The 17,400-nt window shown below is 39.1% G+C and overlaps 2 protein-coding genes across 2 annotated transcripts; one reads left to right on the top strand and one right to left on the bottom strand.

Annotated features, from left to right (window-relative positions):
• The first annotated feature begins 4,168 nt into the window (after window positions 1-4,168).
• Window positions 4,169-6,163, top strand: LOC306666057 (uncharacterized protein). The gene is made up of 2 exons (XM_079147872.1): window positions 4,169-5,306; window positions 5,340-6,163. Exon 1 carries the CDS (start codon window positions 4,410-4,412, stop codon window positions 4,824-4,826), a length of 417 nt encoding a protein of 138 aa, XP_079003998.1. The 5' UTR covers window positions 4,169-4,409; the 3' UTR covers window positions 4,827-5,306; window positions 5,340-6,163.
• Window positions 6,164-9,729: 3,566 nt separating this feature from the next.
• On the bottom strand, window positions 9,730-16,744 carry LOC306666050 (HLA class II histocompatibility antigen, DQ beta 1 chain-like). The gene is made up of 5 exons (XM_079147865.1): window positions 16,566-16,744; window positions 13,199-13,468; window positions 11,799-12,080; window positions 11,136-11,246; window positions 9,730-10,078 (listed from the first exon to the last, which is right to left on the bottom strand). Exons 1-5 carry the CDS (start codon window positions 16,666-16,668, stop codon window positions 10,065-10,067), a joined length of 780 nt encoding a protein of 259 aa, XP_079003991.1. The 5' UTR covers window positions 16,669-16,744; the 3' UTR covers window positions 9,730-10,064.
• Window positions 16,745-17,400: the final 656 nt, after the last annotated feature.

The raw sequence follows: 17,400 nt of genomic DNA, 5'->3' as shown, positions 1-17,400 counted from the left end.
CATGAACCTTAGACCTTTTGATGTGCCACAGGTCTCTGAATCCCTGTTCATTTCTTTACTCTTCCTTTTGTTTTTTAAATTGTATACCCTATATTCAACCATCTTCAAATTCATTTGCACTTTCACCTGATATTTTTATTGTGCTATTGAATTCATCGGTGAATTCTTATTTCACTTTTGTCATTTTTCTAATTCCAAAGTCTTTTGCTGGAGCGTGCTGGGGATTAAACCCAGGGGCACTTAACCACTAGCCATATCCCCAGTCGGTTTTTTATTTTTTAGAGACAGGATCTCTCTAACTTGCTAAGGGCCTCACTAAATTGTTGAGGCTGCTTTGAACTTATGATCCTCCTGCTTCAGCCTCCCAAGCCACTGGAATTACAGGCATGTGCCACCACACCCAGCTCCATTTTTTTTTTAACATGGTGTGTTTCACTGCTGAAAACTTCTAGCTGAGAAGTGATCACATTTCTCCAGGATTGTGTGCCAAATAAATTCAGATTATATTCTGCACATTTTGAATATATATTGTGGGCATATGTTCTCTTAATGCTTCTCAAAAATGTTGAAATTTTTGCTTTAGCAGGCAACTAACTCCATCAGATTTAGAAGGCAAACTCTGTCTCCCCTCTGTGGGCAGTAGTTCTGATGCCAGTACAGCTTCTCAATCCTTTGCAATGCTACTCTGTGCCTGCCCTGGGCATATGCCACCCAATGTTCAGTCTGGCACTTGGGCAGTTGTTTATTATATAGTTCAGCACCTAATGCCTTTGGTGAACTAGAGGAAGACTGTGCCACTCAGGTGCAGCTTGGGGAGTCTGGGACTCCCAAGACTTATGATGAAGCACTTACAGAATGGCTCCTCTGTGAGATTTCTCCCACACACACTCCAGTTCCCATAGGTCCCTTCAACAGTTTCTCAGTCCAGAAAGATGGGCTTCTCTCAGAGCAGTTTCCCGTACTGTTATATGATTCCACACAACAAGAGCAGCTTTTGAGGCAAAATGGCAAAATAGAGAAAGAATAATGTGAAATAACCCCACGCTCCTTAAGTCACAGTTCTTATGGTCATAAAATGGATTTTTCTCTCAGGATTTTGAATGCCTCCACCATTGCACCTTAGTGCAGCTTCATGATTTTGGCCATGCCTAGGACAGAGCTAGAATAGAAAAAATAAATAACAAAATAAATAACAAAAAGGTGTATCTCCCAAATGCTTTCTCTAGCTTTCAAAAACCTCCTTTCCAATCTTCTGGCTAGAAACAGGGAATGCCTCTTGGAGTTTCTTCTGTCTGCTCCATGACTACAGTTTCCTCAAAGCCAGGAGAGAAAAAGAGGAAAGAACCCTGAACCTATTCAAGTTCAACTTCCCTCCTGCTGCTGTTTACTTTTCAAAGTCCACAGATGGCCGCTTTACACATTCTATTCAATATTTCTCATTCTAATTACTGAGAGAGAGAAACTATACTGGGTTATGTTCCAACTTAACCCAGTACAAAAAAGATTCTCAGCATTATTGTTAAAAGATGTTTTAGATGACTGTAGGATTCTAGATTTGTCTTGGGGCCGGGGAGGTTCTTGGTGCATTTTAAAGATATCTTTCCATTGTTTTCTGGATTCTATACTTTCTGTTGAAAGTCAGCCTTAACTCATCCTTATTTGAAGATAATGTACTTTTTTCTCTGGTCATTTGAAAGATTTTCCTTTTATCTCTGGTTTGCAGCAAATTATTCATGCTGTTTCCAGGCATAGTTTTCTTTGCTTCTGTTATGTTTTATGCTGTTTTATTGTATGCTAATATATTATAGTGAGTTTGGTGTCATCTGACTTAAGATTGGGGTTAATGCTTTAGATTAATGTATACAGATTTTGTTTTATTACCTAATATGAGCCAGATAATATTCCAAATTAGAGAGGTAGTGTTTTATAAGATAAACAAGGTCCCCACTATCAAAAAATCAGATAAATGTTTAATATTTATCATATAGTAATGAATGCTCCCTAAAGAAAAAAAAAGTAATTGAGAGAGTTATTAGGAATGGCCATTCTCAAACATACTATCTGAGCTGAGACTTGAATGACAAGAAACAGCCAACTATTCAAAATCTATAGCAAACCACTTCAGTCAGCAAGAACAGTAAGTGCAGATCACCAAAGCAGGGACCAATTTTCACAAGTGAGAGCAACAAAGAGGGAGACAGTATAGTTAATCGGGAGGCAAAAAGAATGCTACGTCATGAATGAGCAAAATCATAGAGAAGAGAAAGACATATCAAGGGAAAGTTACTTGGATTTCTCAGTTATTTTCTGAAAATTCCCTGGCCACAGCTGACTGAAAGGGACATTGTGGTAATGCTGACTTTTCTCCACCGAAACCAGAACTTATGGTTTGAGAGATAAAGAAGGAATAAGGCCATCATTCAATAAAGAAAACAAGTCATAAAAATATCTTAAAATAGAGCATAAGAGACAGGCAAGTCAATTATTTCTCATAAAGAATTATACCTAAGTTAATATTCTGTGAGTTTGAAGGATAAGATTTACTTGAATTTGTTGTTTTGTTTTGTTGTAGTTGTTGCTGTTACATGAAGTAGAAAAGGCCTGTTGGGCCTAAAAGTGATTTGCACATCATCTATTCTGTAACAATACCATCCCTCATAATTTCCATAGAGGAAGATTCAATCTGGAAATTACTTATGTTACTAATAGAAGTGAAAAAAATTTTAAGAGTGCCCTATTCCCATACAGTAGTGGATTGACTTAAGTCACCTCTCAACCTCTTCCAGCACATCGGTCCTGACTTCAGAAAGTGCAACACTAAAGAGGACATTTCCTAGGTAACCTTTGATGTCATTTAGGTTTGACTAATCAGAAGCATTCTGGTGAGAGTAGGACATGATTAAGTATTCTTTCAACTGAAAAGGTACCTTATTTTTCAGAATGAGGAGAGATCTTCATATCTGATAACTCACTTTAGGGATGTAAAGAGGCAACATAGCGTGAGTCCACTTTACCCGTACAAATTGATCAAAGCAGCTCACTAAATGGAGGCGCTTCCCCATGTGGCTGTTCCAACAAATGTGGTTCCCTGGTTAAAGAAGAGGTAGTGGCTTCCTCCTTTGCCTTATTCAGTTCCTTCTATTCCCCTGGTAATTCCTTAAGCTATATTTAGCCTTGTAATAAACTCTTACCTTCTTAAAATCAGCTAAAGAAAATTTTGTTCTATAGCTATTCTTTTATCAATATTTTATCAATGTCTATCAGTTGAATAGAAGAGAAAATCCTTGATGACAATTCAACTCCCTCTTCTGCAATACCTATGACTTTGAACTCCTTTGTTGAGCACCATATTTAAGAACATGGCTTTGAGGTTTGTGTCTATCAGTGAACGGAAGACTTGAGCAACACTGAAGAATTAGCCATCTTCTGAGTCCATATGAAATTTGAATTTTTAGTAATGAACAGGAATCTTAGAGAACCCCCTTTTTAACATCTTTACTCTGGTTAATAGAAATCAGAATTTTTCTCTTGCCTCTGGCATAATCAAGAAAAAGCCTTGGAGTAAGAACTTCAAAATAGGTCAATTTTGAACGAAACATGAATGGCAGCTATAGCAACATCCTCTTGGTAGTTTACTGGATGTCCCTCCGAAAGATAGAGTTAAAAGGGGAGACGAAGCTATAATTGCAGAAAAGGAAGACCAAAACTATCTTTTAGACGGAGAGTATAAATGTGATACAGAAAATGCAAAAAATTCTAAAGATGGCTTATGAGATTTATAAGAGTTTAGCAAAATTATTGACTTCAAGATCTTATATGATGAAGCATTCTACTTCTGTTGAAAACACGGTATTAAGTTTTTTGTTTGTTTGTTTCTTCCTACCCGGGATTGAACCCAGGGGCACTTAACCGCTGAGCTTTACATTTTCTTTAGATACAGCGTCTCACTAAGTTGCTTGGGGCTTTGCTAAATTACTGAGGCTGGCTTTGAACGCGCGATCCTCCTGCCTAAGCCTCCCAAGTCGCTGGGATTACGGGAGTATTGAAGATTTAAAAAATAACATTATTGCAGTCAGTTCCGGCAGAGAGGGTGGTGAGAAACAGAGCGCGGCCTGCTCCCCGGGGTCCTCTGGGGCCCTCCGCCCCAGGCCTGCTGGTGAGCTGGGGGACCCGAGCCCAAGTAGCGGCCTCTGCTCTGCAGAGCTCGGAGCTCCCGCCGCGCCTGCGCACTGGCTGGCCCAGACCGTGACGGACCGGCGAGCCTATCTTGGCACCTGGGCGACCTGATGGCGGCGGCGACCTGTTGGACCCGGACCCCGCGGGCTGCCGGGTCTCCTGGCCCAATCCTGCCCTTCTGCCGCTGCTAAGGACGTGGCGCCGTGGGTGGCGGCGGGAGGGACTGGAGAAGAATGGCGGCCCCCGAATGCCTCGGAGGCCCGCGGGGGCTTCCAGGGCCAAGAGGGCGAGAGGACGCCGGAAGCTTGGCCACGGGTTGCACAGCGCAGCCGGCAGACCAGGGCCCTCCGAGACCCCACCGGCTCCTGGAGACCGCACCCTGTCCGCGCAGGCGAACAGCGGCCTTAACCGCCCTGGACGGAGAGCGATGCCCGGATGAGGACGGGCGGAACGGGAGGCCGGGCGCTGGGGTTCCTTCTGCCCAGAGCCTGCGGAGGAGCCGGCCGCGTGCGACCCCCGGGGAACGCCCTCCACGCTGCGGGAGGGTTTGCCGGCGTTGGCGGAGGGCCTGGGTAGGTCGTGAAAAAGCGGCTCTCAGCAATCCCGCGACCTTTCAGAGCGTGTGCTGCAACTGGACGTTCCAGATGTAGAAGGTTGCCTGACAGTCGATGGAGTTAGCAAATAACGTCTGTTAATGCCCATTTTTTTTTTTTTTAAATGAGAAATGTCTTCTGAAAGTGACTTTGAAATGGAGTTGTTAGACCACCTCTAGGAGTGACGCGTTTCCAGGTTGGTTCAGTGGGTTAGAGGACATGGAGAAGACGACGGTGAGAAGGGGGAGGTCCTGTGCCAGTCTGGTTATACTTAAAAGACATATAATAACCATTGTTTGTGCATTTTGTTCCTCATTACTGCGTATATAGTTGAAAATGCTGAGTACTTTTTTGGAACTACCTAGACTTTCTAGATCTTCTAAAGTGCCTGATATATGTTAAAAGTGGAAGTGGTAAAATATAACTCATTTTGTAAATTCCTTTTTATTAAAATTCTTACGTAATGTTTTGGGTGAAGGCAATAGCCAAACCCCCTGTTGAGGAGTACAGAATGTATGCTGGTACAGAAGTATGAATGTATGTATACAGAATGTATGTATGGAGCACCAGGCCACTGTGTTTACCATGAGGCAAGAGTTGTTCCTTATGTCTGTGGGTTTTGTTTACTTTGTTTTGCTGTGTATCTAGTGTGTATAAAAGACAAAAGAGGCCTAATCTGCAGTTAGTCTTTCTAGATGTTAAAGAGGTTGCCATTGTATGACAAAAGTAGAATTTGTAAACAAATTTTGTATGTTTTGTTTTGAAGTTCCTAGGAAGGATTGTCTTCTAAAAATTTGAGCATTGTAGCCCACTGGGTCAGTGAAGGGCCAGAATGCTCATGTGTTGAAGACATTTTCAAATTAGAACTATCATTACATGTGTGCAGTTTATTCAAGACTGTCATGTACACGGTGGACATGATGGACAAATTAAGTCCTTACTTGAAACATGTACTCTGTCCAGATGTTTAGAAGTGTCCAATGTATGTTAAATATAGAGGTAGTAAAATATTGCTTTATAAATATCTTTTTGCTAAAATTCATATGAAATATTGTCTTTTGGGAGTGGAACTGTTAAACCACCTCTGAGCAGTATAGTACTGTCTGCACTTGTTCAGTGATGTGGAGGAGGTGGGAGGGAAGCAATTGCAAAAGGTTACTGTGTTCATACTTGGACATTTTCAGACATGCCTTTTGTTTTGCTGTGTATATAGTATATATTTTGGACAAATGAGTCCAAATTTTGCAACATCTAGTCTCTAAATGTTAAAGAGGTTGCCAGTATATGACCAAGTAGTTAGTAAAATTAGCACATTTTGTACATTTTGTATTGAAATTCATTGAAAACTTGTCTTCTGTAAATGACTTTTGAATATGAATTTGTTCAACCATCTCTAAGCAATTAGCATATTTTGTACATTTTGTGTTGAAATTCATTGGAAACTTGTCTTCTGTAAATGACTTTTGGATATGAATTTGTTCAACCATCTCTAAGCATTATATATGCCTGTACTTGTCCACTGGATTGAGAGTAGAGAAAAAGAAGTGAGGAGGGAAAGATTCAAGGACAAAATGGTTATTAGAAGATACCTCAGATTATAACCATTGCTACATGTGCAATTTTATTTGCCAGTACTGTGTGCATAGTGGATCAGTTCTTATGTGGAATATCTAGTCCTTTTATATATTTAGAAGTGCTTGATAAATTTAAAAGTAGAAGTAGTAGAATAAAACTTTTTGTAAATAGCTTTTAAAAACTGAGAGGAGGGCTGGGGAGATAGCTCAGCTGGTAGAGTGCTTGCCTCACAAGCACAAGGCCCTGAGTTTGATCCCCAGTATGGCAAAAAAAAAAAAAACCACTGAGGGGAAATACTGTGTTTGAAATTGTTAAACTGTCTCTGGAAGAATACAGTCTTATTCATTAGGTTAAGGGAGGTGGGAGGGAAGAAGTTGTAAAAAAGTGTTTTGTTGGAGTGTGCTAGAAAGTTTCAGCTTACCTATTGTCCTGTAGGGTGCATTTCATTTAACTTCACTCTACTGTATATATTGTATATATACTGGAGAAAGGAGTCCTAATTTTATAATATCTAATCTCTAGGTATTAAAGAGGTTGCCAATGTATAACAAAAGTAGAGTTAGTATACTAACACATTTTGTATACTTTATGTTAAGATTCATAGAAAAGCAGTCTTCTGAAAAGGGCTTTTGCAAGTGAAATTGTAACATCATCACGTGGCACTCAGATGTGACATGTGACATAGGATAAAGAAGTGGAAGAAATGAAGGATTCTAGGCCAGAATAATCCTACTTAGAAGACACTTTCAGATATAACCATTGTTATATGTGTGTAGTTTATTCAACACTACTGTGTACATAATGAACAAACTTTAAGTCTTTATTTGAAATATCTAGTCTTCCTAGTTATTTAGAAGTGCACAAAGTATGTTAAAAGTAGAGGTAGTAAATAAAACATTTTGTAGATTAAAAAAATTATTGCATATTCCAAAATGGGAATATATAAAAACACAAAAGTTAACACTGAAAAATAATAATGCAATCCAGCTATATGGAGATACCCCACCATCACTACCACTACATGTGTCAATGTGACAATTTTGACATCATGAGTGAGGGAAGGAGACACTTCAGACATCAAGTGTATGATAAAATACGTGGTATTGGTACAGGAGTCCAGAAAATATATACCAAGGAAAAGTAAAAGGATTCCAGGAACCAGCTAACACATGGAACATGCTCTTCAGGGGGCAACCAGCAAATATGTACTAAGTACTTACTGGATACCATAGGACATAGCATTTCAAAAGTATATGATTTGATTATTTAAACATAAATAAAATGGCAGGTCTCCAAGAAGCTAAGCTACTACTAATGTCTTTTTTAGAAAAACCCAAGTAGCAGGACATCCTAGGGATCCATACTTGAAAGTGTTTATAATCTGACTTATATGAACATAACAAATCTCAAATGATGTGAATACCCGCCCTAACTTTAACAACTTCATTTTCCCTAATGACCCCTCCAGAGGAGATAGGAGTAGCAGATGTTTGTTGGAAATGAGTGTGAGGGTGCTCTATTATACAACTCCAGTACGGTACTGCACGTGTGTCCTAGTGGCTTTCCTCCTCCACCATCTGGTAAGAGGTTGCACAAATGAGCAACTGATTTCACCCAGATTATCAGACACCACTTCACACTGAGCAAAAGTGATTGCTGATTATAGTTTTATTATAGTTATGTTATTATTTCCTCATGTTTTGAAAGTAGATGAGTTTATCCTCTCACCATAATTTACAGGGCCAATAAGAACCACCCAAAGCAAATGAAGAGAAATTCATATAACCAGAGAACTTAGATTTGGAGGGTGATATGATTTGAAATTCTCTTTCTATAATGAGATAAATGAAACTTCAGTTGTATAAGAACTACACAAATTATACTTGAAGCATCATGGGTGTGGGAGCTGAGGATCAAACCCAGGGCCTCATGCATGCTAGGCAAGTGCTCTACCACTGAGCTGTTCCCTCAGCAACAAATTTTTAATGGGTAGAAAAAGAAACAGAGGAGACTTATATATAATGGATTATGATAGTAATGTTAGTCTTACTACTATTGTTATTATCTATCCAGCCTTGCTCTTTTTTCATACTTTTTTTGGAGAAAAAATAATCTGCCTTCCTGCCATAGAAATTGGTTCAAAACTAAGACCTGACTTAGAGTCCTGCATCCCATGGTTAAAATGATTGGTTGAGAAATTGGAATGTCAGTCCATCAGGGCTTTCTCCAGATTGTTAAACTGGAGTTGACGTGTTTGGTCTCTTACTGTTCCAATGATGGGCTGAAATATAGCCATATTTCCAGAGGAGAAAATAAGGCGAAATAAGGAAAAGTATTACTCAGACACTCACAGAGAGTGCAAGCAAGAGAGAAAGAAACACACACAAAGATGGAGAGAGAGAGGCAGAGAGATAGATATAAAGAGAGAATACAGACAAGGAAAAAGATAATCATCCATAGAATGACAGAAAGAAATAACCATGAGCACACAGGCCAATGGATGGATTGAGGGGGAAAAAAAAAAAACAGGTAGACATACATTCTAAGGTAGACAATAAATAAAAGACATGTGAGAGAGAAATTCATGGAGGAATGAAAATGGAAGAAAGTTAGAAAAACCATCTAATATTAAGAGAGGGTCCTTCAGATAGAAATAAAAATGCTATGATAATGAGACAGTAGAAAGAAAAAGAAGGACATGAGAGAAGAGAGTGAAGATGGGAGGAAAAGGTCAGAGAGAAGGGAGGGAGCTAAGAGAAAAGGGAGAAAACAATCTCATTTTAGTCCTTGATCTAAGCATTTTTCAGAAGCCAAATTCACTTAAGAAATTTTTAATTAGAAACCAAAAAATTTTTTCCTTAAGATAGTAGAGTTTCCGGATGCAGTCAACATATTACTTTCTAATAAAACCCTCACTGGCAAACATATAATCTGGTAGTTCAGATGCAATCCATGATCATTGTCTTTTTGTCTCCATGTACATAGTCAACATGCCAGAAGATATTTGTGGGGCCAGATTGGTTAATTTATAGTAGTAGATATTGTTAGGTAACAAGACTGGCACAAAAATAATTCCAATAGCTCAAATATGTAAAACTAATTGGACTGCATAGAAGCCAGGAAAGACTGCTGCACACAATCCCAATTTACAAGCCCCCAGATAATGGACAATTGAACGTTTTCACACCTTTTCACATACTTACATGGCACCTGAATTAGACCAGGTATGGGAACCCATGACTTCCCCTAGTCTCCTCACCTTTGGGACATCATTGAACTAGCCCTCTAGAATCTGGTCCATCCTTTATCAGTATCTCCCACCACCACTTTTACTCAATCAGAATCAGAAACACAAGGGACTCACAAATCTATTTAATTTTGAAAAAAAAAAAAAAAGAAAGATAAAAGAGTTCAACGTTTAATTCAGACAGAGAACAGGATCAGAAACATTTTGAAAATACTCATAGCCAAACAGATATAGCAGGCAGCACAGGGAGCAAAGCTTCCAGCATCAGACAGAAATTCAAAAAAGACCAGAACAAAAAGAAGACCTGGCATCTGCTGCTCAGGCACATAAGGACTCAGGTCTTGATGGGGGACAGGGAGGGCAGAGGTGGCTTCTTCGTGGGCCTGAGAGAAGGGAGGCTAGGAACTGTGCACAAGGGTAAAGACAACAGAAGACCAAGGAAAAAGGGGTAACAGGAAGAAAAACATTTGAAATCAGTGCATGAGCCCTGAAGGAGAGAGAAGAAACAGTCATAAGTTAAATCCCTAAAGAAAGTCAACCCCCCTGCCCACCACCCCTGGGCCTTTCTACAGCTCAGAACACTAAGGGTAATCTTGTACCCCACCGAATCCTCACCATCTCTCCTGGTATCTGATTAAAGAGGATACTATGCTCAAGTGAACACAAAGCTTCTGCAGGGGCACATGGAAGAAAGCCCCAGTTCCATCACCAATCTAAATGCTCTGATGAAGTACAGGTCACAGACTTAACTGGACAGGTAAGAACTGTAACCTCCTGTCATCTCGCCTCACATTGAGCTCAACAGCACTCTGTAATCTAGGGATCTTGGAGCATCATGCAAGCCTCACTGAATTGTTGGGTGGTGTTCTGGAGAAAAATATCTGCAGTTTCCTGCAGAGACTACAAGAAATGTTCCAGACTTTTCCCCCAAATTAACTCACGTAAGAAGGAGTGTGGCATGAAGCCAAGAACAAAGTAACTGAAGCATGTTAGGGTGTCTAGTCAAACCCAGCCAACTCCTTTTTCTATCTTGTGTTTGTTACAGTTCTGGGCAAGAGGAATAGGGATCTTCCTTGTGGGTGGAGCTTTGGGTTGTTATATCACTAGCAAGAATGAAAAGAGAAAGGGAAAGAAAAGCTCCTTAACCTGGGCAAAGGAAGAGGTGCTTCTGTCTCTTTGTCTCAACCTCCAAAAGAAAATGAGAAGAATGTCCAAATTGCTCTCTCTTCTACTCCAGTCTATATGCACCAAGGATTCACTGTCATGAAGGGAGATCACCCCAAAGTCACTGAGTCAGTCACTGCAAGTAGTGAACAGAGACTCTGCATCTTTAAGGAAGTCACATGTTCACTGCCTGGCGTAGGTAAGGATGGAATGAAAGCTTCTCTTCTCTGTCTAAAAATAACCCTCCACCATTGGCCTCTGTGATGAAGCAAACTTAACCTGGGACAAGAGTTCTTATCTGGGATCAGATAAGAAAAGCTACAACAGAAAAACTTAGTCCTAGCACCCCTAGTTCCTCATTTTCTCCAAAGGTGACTTACCTTTCTTATTCCAAAGGTGGACAATAAGGCCCAAGCCAAGAAAGATCAGCCCCAGCACAAAACTCCCAATTCCACTCAGCATCTTGCTCTGGGCAGATTCTGACAGTGCCCCTGGGAAGTAGAAACCTGTGCATCAGTGACTGTCCCCACATCCCACAGAGTCCTCGTCAGGAAGCCTGGAGTCCAATCCAGGATATAAGAGGCAGAGGTGCTCCATCACCGAATAGAGGAGGGTAAAGGGCATGCAGAGACCCCAGGGGAACAGTGCAGGTGGATGAGGGTTTGGGGAAGGAGAAAGTGGGTCCCCAGGGTAGGTCTATCTGAAAATCCACAGACCATCTCCAAACATCTGCCTTAATGTCAAAGCCCAGAATTTCACCACTTCAGAAGATACACTGCCAAGCTGAACCGCAGCCTGGGGATTAGGTTGCATAAGGCAAAAATATCTTGGCAAGAAAAATATCTTGTGCCTTTTGACTTGAGACAATAGGATCTCAGGCCTCCATGACTCAGCACAGAAATGATACCAGGAGTTTTGTAGGAGAGGAGGCACAAACATGTACAACACAGCAAAGAAAGGGAGGGACCCCCGTGCCCACAAGATCCAAAGTCCTCCCTGCCCTTGCTTCTTTCAACTTCTGGTATCAATGAAGTGACCCTTACACCATTCTACTGTGATGGGGCTCTGGAGGCTGGGGTGCTCCACGTGGCAAGTGTAGACATCTCCATGCCGGGGTATTACTTCCAGCATCACCAGAATCTGATAGGTCCAATCCCCATTCTGAATAAGTGGTGTGGACACAACTCCAGAAGTCTCTTCCTCTTTATTCCGGAACCATCTGACTTTAACTTGTCGAGGATAAAAATTTGTCACCGAGCAGATCAGCAGATTGTGGTGGTTCAGGGACTCTGTCCTGGCTGGAGAGATGGTGACAACAGGCTCCACTAGGATGAATAACAACAAAAAAGAAAGTCAGAGGTTAAGGCAGCAAAGAGTTTCACCATGGGCTTAAGTCCCTCCTTTGATACTGAAGTGGAGAAAACAGCACAGATTAATTAATGTTCACAAATATCAAAAGTTTCACCCATTTGTGGAAGATTTAAAAAAAAAAAAAAAGTTGATCACATAGAATTAGAGGGTAGAACAGAGGTCACTGAAGCCTAGGAAAGGAATAGTGAGAGGGTGGATAATGGAAACCAAACCTACTTGGAGGAGAGAACTTATAACATTATATAGCAAGTATAGTCTACAGTAATTTGTTTTTAATTTTTTTAGTTGTAGATGGACACAATACACTTACGTATTTATTTTTATGTGGTACTGAGGATTAAACTCAGTGCCTCAGGCATGGTAGGCAAGCGCTCTACCACTGAGCCACAACCCCAGGCCTAGTCTACAGTAATTAATTACACACTTTGTAATAACTAGAAAAGAACAGTTTGGGTTACCAATACATAGAAATGATAATATTCAGGAAATGGAAATGCCAATCTCCCCAATTTGACCATAGCATATTGTGTTGAATTACAATACTGTATCTCATAATAAGTACCAATATTATTTGTTGATTTTTAAATGGAAAAATAAATGAAATTTTCCACTTTTTAAATATATATGTCAGCAATGCACATACCACCATGGTCCCTTAAGATTATTCTGCCAAGTAATGTCTTAGTTATTTTGCTTTAAATATACTCTGTGATGTTCACAGAATGAAATCGCCTAACAATTCTTTCCTCTTCCTTATTTCCCCACTATGTTGTGCTACTTCACCACAGGCTCAAAACAGTGGAATCAACCAATCATGGACTAAACTGTGAATCAAAATAAACCTCTCCTCTATTTAAGTTAATCATCGCAAGCATTTTATTACATAACTCAAAGCTGACTAACACACTTTCCCAACTCTCTCCTGCCAACTCTTTCAACAATTTTTTCTTGAATTCAAATGCTCTCCCAATCTTACCAAAATCCTAGGAGTCACAAACTACAAAAGTCACCTTCCCCACAGGCCTTCCACCTAGTTCAGAGGTGAGCACACCTTTATGGGTCCTAAACTCACCTCTCCGCTGAACAGTGAAGGAAGCCGTCTGGTAATAATTGTGTCTACACAAGGTGTCTACGTGGGCCCGATACTCAGCAAGGAGGTCCTTCTGGGCATTCCAGCTCTTGGCACTTGACAGCCCCAGCTCTGTTACAGCTACAAACACCCCCACATCACTGTCAAAGCGCAGGATCTCCTCTTTGTTGTAAATTTGTCTGGCCACAAGCCTTACTCGCTGAGTCCCATTGATGAAGTAGCAGGTGCCCTTAAACTGGTACACAAAATCCTCTGCAGGAGAACCAGGACACGTTAGATTTAGCACAGGCTTGCACCCCAACCAACCCTGTGCTTGGTTTGGGGAGACACAGGGAATAAAGAAACATAACAACACAGACCAGTGTCTAAATAAACTGCTGAATTTTTATTCCCAGGATGAATGAGTGATTTCTCTACTTCAAATCCTGCCTTGAGCATTTATTGTAGAAAATAAAACTGTCAAACAAGAAAAATCATGGAATAATGTTTGTAATGTAGAAACAAAATTGCCAGCATTTTCAAACACTGGATCTGTAAATAACAAAAATCCTAAACACTAACTAAAAGAATTTAAAGTAAGGGAGAATTCAGCAAATGGCTGAATACAAGATCAATTTTTAAATATACATCAGTAACAAATGTGAAATAAAATTTCAATTATACCATTTATAATGGCATGAAAATTTATAAATAGGTCTTATAAAAATATATGAGAATTCTAAAAGGGAAATAATGAACTTTTATGAGATACTTTAAAAGGGTCCTAAATAAATAAAAAGATACACCTGTACATGAATTGTAAGACTCAATATTATAAAGATGACATTATCCCAAATGGTCTTATAGATTCTGTGAATGTCATTTAGAATTCCAATTTTTTTATTACTTAAAACTTTACAAGCTGATTCTAAAATGCAATAAAGGTACATAAGGTAAAGATGGTAGTTAAACACCATGTTATGGGCACAGACATAGACAAATAGACAGCATAATATATTCCAAAGTAAGTTTCATGCATTTATTTAGAATAAATTTACAATAGGGGTGGCACTGTAGGTTAGTGAGGAATGATTACCTTTGTTAATAAATGATGTTCTAATAAATGAATGTATATCAGAAGGGGGAGTAGATATAAGGCATATTTCTTGCACCACATATAACATAGACCAAAGTATTAATGAAATGCTACAAATCTATTAGGAGATAAAATTAGAGAATATCTTCATGATGTTGGAGTTGTGACAGATTTCTTAAATCATTAAAAGCACATAAGGAAGACTGATAAATTCAATTCATTAAAATTAACAACTTCTGCTCAACAAAAGATAGCATTAAAAGAGTGAAGCCAAAAAGTACAAATATTTGCAAAGCATGTACTAATGATAGGCTTGATTCGAAATATATTTTTATCTTTTTTAAAAATTGTTTTCAGTTGTAGATGGACACAATACCTTTATTTTGTTCATTTTGTTTCTTTATGTGGTGCTGGAGATCAAACCCAGTGCCTCCCAAGTGCTAGGCAAGCACTCTATCACTGAGCCACAACCCCAGCCTATTTTTATCTTTTTAAAATAAATAAGAAAAAGATAAATATGGGGAAGAATAGAAGTTTAGTGGATTAGACAAAGGATAACGAATGGAAGGAAGGAGGGACAGGAATAGGAAAAACAGTAGAATGAATCAACATAACTTTCCTATGTTCATGTATCCACAGTGAAACTCCACATTGTGTACTACCACAAGAATGGGATCCTAATTAGAATGAGTTACATCCATGTATGTATGTCAAAATACACTCTCCTGTCATGTATATCTAAAAAGAACAAATTAAAAACAGAATAAATGCCAGTGGACAATGAACTTGCAAACTTGCTGGTTTTCATTGGTAATCAAAGAAATGCAAATCAAAAATACAGTGACATACCACTACACACTCAAGAGACAGGGAAACATTAGTTAGTTTAAGATACCAAAAAGCCGTCAAGAATTGTATTTTCCTATGAACAGTTCATGAAACAACTAATTTGAATAACAGTTGGACATTGTCAAGTTGAAGATAGGCAGACCTTTTGACCCATTAATTCCAATCTAAGTATATATTCCAGTCTAGAGGAATGCAGACCCAAATGTTTCAGGATACATTTTCTTTTAAATAAGTACAGCCCAAATGTCCATTCATTTAAGAACAGGTTAAGTACATTGCTATGCCCTCATAAAATGGAATATACTACCCAACAACAAAAATGGATGAATGTTGCATCAAAGATTTGTGGCAAGTTTTCTCACACATAATATTCAGCAAAAGAAGCAAGAAAGAATACAGCATTTATAGAACATTTAGAGGGTGAAATACTAATCTATAGATTAAGGATATATTCAAATACATGCTAACTATAACGAGCAAAAAAATTAGGATTCATAAGAGTCATAATAGTACTTATTTCTGGAAAGTGAAAATGGGTATGATTGGAAAGAAGCACCCAGGAGTCATTTGGGGTGTTGGTAGTATTCACATATGTTTAAACTATCTAGTGATTATTTGGATATTTCTTTGTAATTCTTTTTATATGTGTGTGTTTTGTAATGTCTGTGTTGTGTGATTTTCCTAATAATTAGTGTAAAAATAGAATAATTTTTACCCCAGAGTCTTCGATTTGTATGTGTGTATGTTTTAGAAAGACTGAGTGAGACAGATGATGTAACACTATCACTACAAGGCTTGGGATTTAGTGGGTGCAAAATAAATATCAATTCTTTTTTTTTTTTTCACTATTGTCATAGCCCCCATTCACATCAATACTACGAGTTCCTAATTAACCCAGAATTAGTAACTATCCCTGCCTATCCTTATCCCATTCTTCCTCCCAAGTCCCACAGTGTCATCTCCATGACCCAACTGCTTACCCGCAAGGCATGGGTAATTGTGTTCTTCAGGTATTGAAGGTCCAGGGACCATAACTGCCTTGAATTTCTCCAAACCCAAGTCTTGAAATAGATGAATACTGTTGGGCCTGGAAAGTCCCCAGAGTGGCCAGTTCTTTTAATTTACCTGATGCTTCTCAAGTACCTCATTTGCATTTTGTACTGGGTGTGGACATGTACTTTGTCTTTTTCTTCCAATTCTGAGATCCCAAAGTCCTTTAGAGAAGTTAGCCTCCCTTCCACTGCAGAGGTTGAGAAAAAAGAATCTAGCAAAACTCTGAGAAGGAGAAATCTGGACTCTCGTAGGAGTCCTTCCAAATTCTACCTGTGGTTTGTGGAAAATACAACAGACCTAAGCTTAAGCCCCAAAGCCCCCAAGAAATAATTTCCAAATCTGGCCTCTGAATAGCAGCTGTCCTGCACTTACTTGGGGTGTCTCTTCGGTGAGCCATGATAGTCCTCAGCACCATGAAAACCACCATCACAACTCCAGCTTCTCTCCAAGGGTTCCTGGGGATCATCATAGTCATTGTTCCAAACTTAGAACAAAAGCAATTTAACAAAAGCACTTGTCATTCAGCACAGCTGCTACCAATTGACCTGACGTTTCACTTCACAGAAGATGAAAACTAGGAAATCTCCTATGAATTTTAGGATTGGACAGTTCCTAGGAAAGAAACCAATCAACCCTAGACTTAAGTCCTCATTCGTCTCTGGGTAAACATTTTAAATGAAAGTTCTCAACTCAAAAATCATCCATCGTTGAATACATCACCAGTGAAACTCCACATCATGTACAACCTCAAGAATGGGATCCTAATTAGAATAAGTTATACTGAAGAACAGCACCGCAAAAAAAAAAAAAAAAAAAAAAAAAAAAGAATAAGTTATACTAAATGTGTCTATAATATGTCAAAATACACTCTGCTGTCAGGTATATCTAAAAAGAAATTTAAAAATAAAACAAAAAAGCATAAAAAATTATCCATTGATCATCTACTAGGTGTCTAGTGGTGAATCATCTTAAAATATCATTCAACTTATGAAATGCTGAAGATATGTTAGGAAGATTCAGGAACCAGAATATGAATCAAGGCTTGTCTTCTTGTGACATTTATTTAACTTCTATTTATAATGTTTGGGGTTTGATGGTGGCTAAGGATGCCAGGCAGAAGGAAGAAGTGGAATGCTATTCCTTGAGACATAAAATTATTATCTAAGAGCTCTTCATTTTTTCCCCTAGACTTAACACTATGAGCACT

The sequence above is a fragment of the Sciurus vulgaris genome (genome assembly GCF_902686455.1).
Source record: "Sciurus vulgaris genome assembly, chromosome: 7".
Lineage (NCBI taxonomy): Eukaryota > Metazoa > Chordata > Mammalia > Rodentia > Sciuridae > Sciurus > Sciurus vulgaris.
The sequence above is the reverse complement of the archived record's forward strand: the minus strand, read 5'-3'. Positions and strand labels throughout refer to the sequence as shown.

Coding starts and splice junctions, on each gene's coding strand:
- LOC306666057 (XM_079147872.1), top strand. CDS start 4,410: ATGGCGGCCCCCGAATGCCTCGGAGGCCCGCGGGGGCTTCCAGGGCCA.
- LOC306666050 (XM_079147865.1), bottom strand. CDS start 16,668: ATGACTATGATGATCCCCAGGAACCCTTGGAGAGAAGCTGGAGTTGTG. Junction 13,469..16,565: donor TCACCGAAGAGACACCCCAA/GTAAGTGCAGGA, acceptor GTTCTCCTGCAG/AGGATTTTGTGTACCAGTTT. Junction 12,081..13,198: donor CTTCACTGTTCAGCGGAGAG/GTGAGTTTAGGA, acceptor TATTCATCCTAG/TGGAGCCTGTTGTCACCATC.